This window comes from Lupinus angustifolius, chromosome LG17 (assembly GCF_001865875.1).
Source record: "Lupinus angustifolius cultivar Tanjil chromosome LG17, LupAngTanjil_v1.0, whole genome shotgun sequence".
In the NCBI taxonomy this organism is placed as follows: Eukaryota; Viridiplantae; Streptophyta; class Magnoliopsida; order Fabales; family Fabaceae; genus Lupinus; species Lupinus angustifolius.
Genome location: NC_032025.1, coordinates 11,820,937 through 11,829,221, shown reverse-complemented (window position 1 = coordinate 11,829,221; position 8,285 = coordinate 11,820,937). Strand labels below are relative to the sequence as shown.

Here is an 8,285-nt window from a genome sequence, read left to right as displayed (position 1 = left end):
TATGTGACAGAATTGATTGATGATATTCGCTAAGGTGAAGATTGTTGTGCAATGACTCATATCTCTAGATAACAGCAATACAAGTTATGGGCTTGGGCTGATGTAAAGGGGTTGGGGTAGAGGGCTATATATATTGATGTTATGTAAACCTAATGTAACAAGGAGAAGAATAGTAAAACACTAATCCTTATTCTCTAATAATATATAGTGGTAGCCGCTCAACGCTCCCGGGGACGTAGACACAATTGGCCGAACCTCGTTACCAAATCTCTTGTGTTATTCTCTTGTCTCTATACTCTTTACTATTTGATTGTTCGCTTGTTCCCAACAATCATCTAATCTTTAATCACTTCATCCTCTAATTATTAGAGTCATATATTAAAGGTATATAAAATCATACTTTAGTCTAAAATGAAAGAGCTATCAATCAATTGGAAATAAAACTTTTAATGAAATAAAACACAAATAAACTAGAAGTAAAATTTTCCTCATTGATAAGTACCATTAAATATATAATTTGTGTTAATTACTTCAAAAACCAATAACTGAAAAATAACACTTGCATTATAGTCCTAACTAATTCACACACACAAAAAAAAAGTGTCCTATTAAAATGACATCAGAACCGATTCTATTTAAAATCTTTTCTGCACACATTTCTTAACATCTAAAATGACCATTTTGCCCATCGTTCCCACAAAGAAAGAGTTATATCAGTTTGGTTTCTTCGTCTATTCCTTCCAATTTTCCATTTTTTGTTCATCTCTCTATTCATTCATGCTTTCCCATCTCTTTGATGCGCATTTTGCATCTGAACTAAAATCTCATCTCATTCACTGATTTGATCTGAAACAAACCCCTTTCTCTTCTTCAATTCCACCTTCACTTTCTCTCTCCTCATTTCTCATATCAGATCTCGTTTCCCATATTCAAATCTCTCATCTTTTTCGTTTTCATCGATTTCGATCCAAAAATGGCGACAATGACGAGCTTGATTGGTCTTATCAATAAGATCCAACGCGCTTGCACTGTGTTGGGTGATCATGGTGGTGAGGGTTTGTCTCTTTGGGAAGCTCTTCCTTCTGTAGCTGTTGTTGGAGGACAGGTAAAGTAACATACCCACTATTCAAAGTTTCTTCTTTTGATCTTCAAATCTGTGTTTTTGGTTGAAAGATTTGATTTTGAGGAATGGGTGTTTTGTATTTTATGGAAATTTAGAGTTCAGGGAAATCTTCGGTGTTGGAAAGTGTGGTTGGAAGGGATTTTTTGCCTCGTGGATCTGGTAAATATCTTCACTTTATTTGTTACTATTTTATTATTTGATGATCTTCAGTAATGAAGTTTGAAAAAAAAGTAAGTAATAGTGTAGTAGATATATGGGTATTTTGGGAAACAATTTGATCAAGTTCTTATCCAGTAAGTTTTTTTTAAATAAGCTAGAAAGAGCTTATTTTCATAAGTTTCTATTGTTAACTTGTTGAAATTAGTTAAGAAGAGCTTATAGGAAGGTTATAAGTTACTTTTTATAAGCTATTTTCATAAATTTATTTTCACAAGTTGTTCTTGCAAGCTCCAATAAGCTCTTCAAAATGCCCCAATAGAAGGTATGAATGGATAGCTGATGTTAAGTCTGAAATGGAATAGTATCTAGCTTGATTCAATAGTGCTTAGTTGCTTACTGTTTTTGTCGGATGAGAAAATATGGAAATTTTAAGAGGTTTTGTGATGTTTTTACAATAATCTGTTAAGTCGTAGATTCATTGATTGTGGTGGAGGATGATTATTTTCCTTCATCTGAATGGCTATGTGACATTGTCTCTTATTGTTTGTTAGGTATTGTTACACGGAGGCCACTAGTGCTGCAACTTCATAAGACAGAGGATGGGCAGGAATATGCTGAGTTTCTTCACATACCACGAAGGCGATTCACAGACTTTGGTAAATGAAGTTTCCAACAAAAAAATTCCTATTACTGTTTCAACAAGATATGAAATAATGATCGGCTAACATCATGTTCAGCAGCTTGTATAATTTTGAATTCATTTTGGTGTTAATAAATTGTTGATAAGCCAAACTCTACTTAGTCTCAACCAAAATTTGTAAACTCAATTGAAGATTTAACCTTCGTGGCAACAAATTACTGCATAACATGCTATACATAAATGCAGCTGACTTTCAACAAATTTACGAGACCATCAATCATTGTGATATTGTTTTGACAATAGAGGCTATGATTAATGAGATATGAATTTATTGAGCTCGTTTTAGTGGGGGAATTTATGATGTTTGTCTGTGTTCATTTTCTAGTGTGGCTAACACATTTATAGTACGAGTTAATTCTATCATTTGACACCCATACAGCCGCTGTGAGGAAGGAAATAGCAGATGAAACAGATCGCATAACTGGGAAGACAAAGCAAATTTCTAATATTCCTATTCAGCTCAGCATTTATTCTCCAAATGGTATGTTTTTGCATTATCCATTTCCATTGATAACTCGATGGATGGAAGCAATTTGGTATAGTTTCTAGTTCACTTCAGATCAACTTAGCAATATTTTATTGCTAGGTCTCTTTGCAGCTTATAAAATTTAACATTAAGTTCTCTACTTCTCTTTTAATCCACTCCATCATTGTTGGGAATATAAAAGACATTTAGTTTCTTCTTCACTAATAATGTTCTCTTTCCATATGAATCTTTGATTTGAGATATTAGATGATTTTGTGTGGCTTTTTCTGCAGTTGTAAACTTAACCCTCATTGATCTCCCTGGGTTGACAAAGGTTGCAGTAGGTAAATCCTAAACCTAATTTTTTATGTATATATTTCCCAGTATTTATACAAAGTGAGTGGTATTGGAGAAATTTTGTCACAATCTCTGATTTACAATGAAACTTTGGCTTCGTTTACAGAGGGACAACATGAGAGTATTGTTGAAGATATTGAAAACATGGTCCGCACTTATGTTGAGAAGGTACTTGTATACTCTTGATACAATTAAAAATTCATCAAAGCTAGTAAAGGAAAAAAAGACTGATTCCATACACACCATAAACCGCTTTCAAATTATACACCACATTGTGGTAATCAATAATTTTATACCAGAAACTTATGATATTTGCGTTTCAAAATTAATGGAGAAAGTGAGGATCAACTCTCTACAAGAATATCTTCCTTTCAGTCATTTTGTGTATCCATTTATATAATAATGTTCCCCTGTTCAGACTAGCTGTCGTCAACTTTTGCTGCCATAAATTAACCATTAGCCTGATCTCTATTTGCAAGCATAACTGACCAGCTTATGTTTTAATTCTAAAATTTGAAAACTATGCCATGACCCAAGTTTGAAGAAACTGGATGATGTAGTTGAATGATTAAGGAACTAATCAATTTTTCAGTTGATGGAAATTGAAATTGATTTTAATTTATTTATAGCACAATAGTGTGTTCTAACAATATTGTTTTGTAATTCCTATAAGTCATTTTAAGCTAACTGAACTAGCTTTCTAATATACTTTTCCCGAATTCATTGTGCAAAATTTGAATCTTATTGCTTACCTTGTTGATGTCTCTCCTAAACTATCTAATTGAATTTTTGATTGTGTAGCCAAACTGCATTATCTTAGCTATCTCTCCCGCAAATCAAGATATTGCCACTTCAGATGCTATAAAACTTGCTAAAGAAGTTGATCCTGCTGGTATGGATGTTTATGTTGGAAAGAATTCCAAGAGTAGACACTGTTTCTCCAATGGTTGTCTTTCTTTTTTAACCTGCATGAATTTAGAAAAGCTTCCCATCTTTTATTATTGTTTCAGGTGAAAGAACATTCGGAGTGGTTACAAAACTTGATCTTATGGATAAAGGAACTAATGCTGTTGATGTAGGGTTTCTCTAACTGTCATTGTTTTCTTTTGTTTTAGTGTTCGATAACTTCAGTTGATTTTCATGTCATTAAGTGTGAACATACAGTTTATCAGTGTAATAATATGACGAATGTCCTTTTTGTGAATCTTGAAGGTTCTTGAGGGAAGGTCATACAGGCTACAGCATCCATGGGTTGGAATTGTGAACCGTTCACAAGCTGATATTAATAAAAATGTTGACATGATTGTTGCTCGTAAGAAGGAACGTGAGTATTTTGAGACGAGTCCTGAATATGGACATTTGGCACATAAAATGGGCTCAGAATATCTTGCTAAGCTTCTATCTCAGGTATTCTCATCAATATTTTCCATTTTCCGAAACATTTTGATTATATTCTTCAGTGTATCTCTTAATTGATCCCATGATGAGTAATTTTCCTTTCTTTCACTGGCTTTTATGACTTAAGCATTTGGAGCAAGTTATCAGGCAGAAGATACCAAGTATCATTGCCTTAATAAATAAGACCATCGACGAGCTTAATGCAGAGTTGGACCGTATTGGCAGGCCCATTGCTGTGGACTCCGGGGTTAGAATGAACTGAGACATCTATGCTTAAATCAATTTTGTTACATCACATAGTATTTGATTTCTGCTTGTACTTAGTTGTGCTGCTTTTTTTTAGGCCCAACTATACACTATTTTAGAAATGTGTCGTGCATTTGACAAAGTATTTAAGGAACACTTGGATGGAGGGTAAGTGCTTTTGTTAAGGTTTAGCATTACCTTATAGTGTACTATTGTTTCCTTTTCTAACAAAAGGATTTTGTCATCTTATGCAACTAATAGTTTACTGTCTTAGATTGACTTAAGACTTTTTTGGAGAGTTAACCTATTTGATTAAGTTGCCGACTGATATTTCAGACGTCCTGGTGGGGACAAGATATATGGAGTTTTTGATCACCAATTACCAGCTGCTTTGAAAAAACTCCCCTTCGATCGCCATCTTGCCTTAAAAAATGTCCAAAAAGTTGTCATGGAAGCTGATGGATATCAGCCCCATCTGATTGCTCCGGAGCAGGGGTATAGAAGACTCATTGACGGTTCTATCACCTATTTCAAAGGCCCAGCTGAAGCCTCCGTGGATGCTGTAATCTTCTTGACTATTATTTTTTTGTAATTGTATGCTCATGTGGCTACTGGCTAACACGAATGCATTCATACTCACTCTATGTGACAGAATTATCAGTTATTAATATGAATTAAATGCACTTGTTTATGCATAACATAGTAACTTGATTGTTTAGACATTCTTCATGTGTACTATTTTGTTTTATATTTATTTTCAAAATAGTGTTATGATTCCCTTGCAAGTAGTGCATCTTCTCTGTCCTGCTGCCAATATTTTTGTTATACCTCCATTTCTGATCATAGTGAAATCTTGTTGTATGAGGGTGAGCCTTGCGCAACCGTAGGATGTTTTCCTTGAGACCTGGAGGTGATGGGTTCAAATCTTGGAAACAAACTTTTCGCTTTCAATTTGCAAGTAAAAGGTTGCATACATTTACCCTCCTAGACTCCATTAGGTGGGAGCCTCGTGCATTGGGTCACCCTTAGTGGAACATAGTTGTCTTTAATTCTAGAAACTATAACTCTGAAAATAGCTTTCTTCGTACCTATTGTTGCCACTTGGCTGCCTTCAGTTTATCACATGTTGAATATTTAACCTGTGTTTTTTATTCTCCTTTTCTTTTTGTTCCTCTTCAAATGAATTTAGGAAGAAGTTACTCCACAAGAAATGGTTTTCCTAATATACATTTCTGTAACAAACTTTGTTGTTCTTGCTGTTCTTTTTTGTGATAAGTTAACTGCCTAGCAAGTAGCAAGATTATTTTCTTTCCAATTATAGATTACATGCCTTGTTCCTCTATTCTTCAGGTCCACTTTGTTTTAAAGGAACTTGTACGGAAGTCAATTGTAGCAACTGAGGTAAGCAATGTCTTCACTTGATATAACTCTCAGAGACTCAGACAGAGAAAAAACCTTACACTTTTGCTAATTCTTTCATGTAGGAGTTAAAAAGATTTCCAACACTTTCAAATGATATAGCTTCTGCTGCAAATGAATCGCTGGAAAAATTCCGTGAAGAAAGCAGGAAGACAGTCTTACGGTTGGTTGATATGGAGTCTAGCTATCTGACAGTAGAGTTTTTCAGGAAGATTCATCTTGAGCCAGAAAAGAATCCGAATGCACCAAATGCACCAAATCGAGGTGGTTCCACTATAGACAGTACTGACAATCATCTCCGGAAGATTGGTAAGTTATTTTCCACAGGCCTCTATATCAAAAAATTAATAATATTAACAACACTAATAATAATAATACAATTATTGAAGCCTGCTCTCAACATTTACCTAAAGGACAGCCCAATGCACGAGGCTCCCACCTAGTGGGACCTGGGGAGAATAGATGTACACAACCTTTTACCATTGCAAGTGAAAAAACGGTTTCCTTCATTTGAACCCATGACCTCCAAGCCACAAGGCAAACAACCTTACTGTTGCATCAGAGCTCACTCTCGCTCACAACATCTACAGAACAGGAAATATTCTATTTTAAGTACATTATTGTTATTAATTTATAATACAACTCGAGGACTGATTTGGATGAGGATGTCTTTTTAATGCAAGTATTTAAAATAGAAACTTATAGAAAGTAAAAACTATGTTATGACTACTTTTTTCCTTTAAAAAATGTTTGAACAGAACCATCATGTAATACAAAATGTATTTTTTTATGAACTCAAGTTTCTCAAAAGCCCATTCAAGCACACTAAACCATAGAAAAGTATCTTTTAAAGAATTATTGTGAAAAACACATCCAATTGCATTTCTCTCTTTCTTTTCTGTCTCGTGCAAGTTCTTGGTCCTACATAAAATTAAGAGCAAGGTCATTTTCTTCGCCACTTGGGCTTAAATTTGAATTTTGTACTCCTACTCATTTTGGATTTTGATTCAAAACTGTTTTACAGATATGTAAAGTCAGATACTGGTTCTTTTTTGTTAAAATATACATTGTATTCCTTGTTGCAGGATCAAATGTGAGTGCATATATTGGCATGGTTTGTGAAACCCTTAAGAATTCTATACCAAAGGCTGTAGTTTATTGTCAAGTTAGAGAGGCGAAGAGATCATTGCTTAACCGCTTTTATGTTCAAGTTGGGAGGAAGGAGGTATGATTTTATATCTTTTGCTTAAATTTTTGCCCATCTTTGACACAATTCATACCTCATTCCCTTAGCATGTTACTTTCATGGTATAGATTAAAACCAGGATACATTATACTTGTGTTTGGATTGTGTGATTTACTTATATCCATCAACATCTCTTCTGTCCATGGATAAACCTAATTAACTCCCTGGTCTAAGCATCATATGCATAACAAATGCTGAATATGGTGAACCAACTATATTGTTAAACTGGGGTGTTTAGAGGAGTTTATTTGAGCTTATGAGAATAATTTATTTCAATAAGCTTGTCGAAAAAGCCTATAAACACAACTTGTGTCCGTCAAATAAACTCCAGCTTATTTTAGAAAAGCTTATAGAATAGGTGCTTGATTAAGCTATTTACTCAAACATGCCCTAAGTTTTAAGGCTTTGAATTTATTGACAGAGACAATGTGTCCATGTGAGTATTTAAATAGTCATAAACCATGTGTTACATGTAACACAAGTATACAAACTGTATTGTAGTGGAGCATATCTTAACTTCTGCATGAGCAAAAGACATGCTACTTTCCTTGTTAAGATTTATTTTCAAGTGGATTTGTTTCAATTGTTGTAGAATTGATGAAAACATATAAACCGCCATAAGATTATGACTTAACTGTTTGAGCTATTATGCAGAAGGAAAAATTGGGTGCCATGTTGGATGAAGATCCAGCACTTATGGAAAAGAGGGGACAATTGGCTAAAAGGCTTGAATTGTACAAGCAAGCTAGGGATGATATTGATTCAGTAGCTTGGAAATAATGAAGATCCCAGATTTTGCAACAAATTCTATAAAGAAGATTTGTCATAGATTTCATGATTCTTATTCTTTTTAATCAAACTAGCCGACTCACCTAGTGGGATTACGGCTTAGTTGTTGTTGTATTCCTTTTATTCGAACTCCAAAACAGAAGAGGTCACGATTGCTGTAACAAGTATTTGCACTTGCATATGATTGATAATTTTTTTACCACTGTATAAAGCTTGGAGGAATTTCTTTTTGTTGTTATTTTATGAAACCTGCATGTGCTAATAGTCTTAACTCTTAAATTTGTTGGGAAACAGACGTGATAGTTGAAATTGTAAGCAAGAGATTAGTTTACTCTTGGAATTTAGATCACATAATGATAGACAATCGTAGTTTTATTTTCCA

General features: G+C 34.2%; 1 protein-coding gene across 1 annotated transcript; it reads left to right on the top strand.

The window, feature by feature from the left end:
* LOC109331632 (dynamin-related protein 1C-like) lies at positions 710–8,184 on the top strand. The gene is made up of 16 exons (XM_019566260.1): positions 710–1,105; positions 1,219–1,282; positions 1,834–1,938; positions 2,362–2,463; positions 2,742–2,792; positions 2,912–2,973; positions 3,607–3,697; positions 3,816–3,880; positions 4,018–4,212; positions 4,331–4,450; positions 4,547–4,617; positions 4,786–5,011; positions 5,800–5,850; positions 5,934–6,177; positions 6,954–7,093; positions 7,769–8,184. Exons 1-16 carry the CDS (start codon positions 974–976, stop codon positions 7,892–7,894), a joined length of 1,845 nt encoding a protein of 614 aa, XP_019421805.1. The 5' UTR covers positions 710–973; the 3' UTR covers positions 7,895–8,184.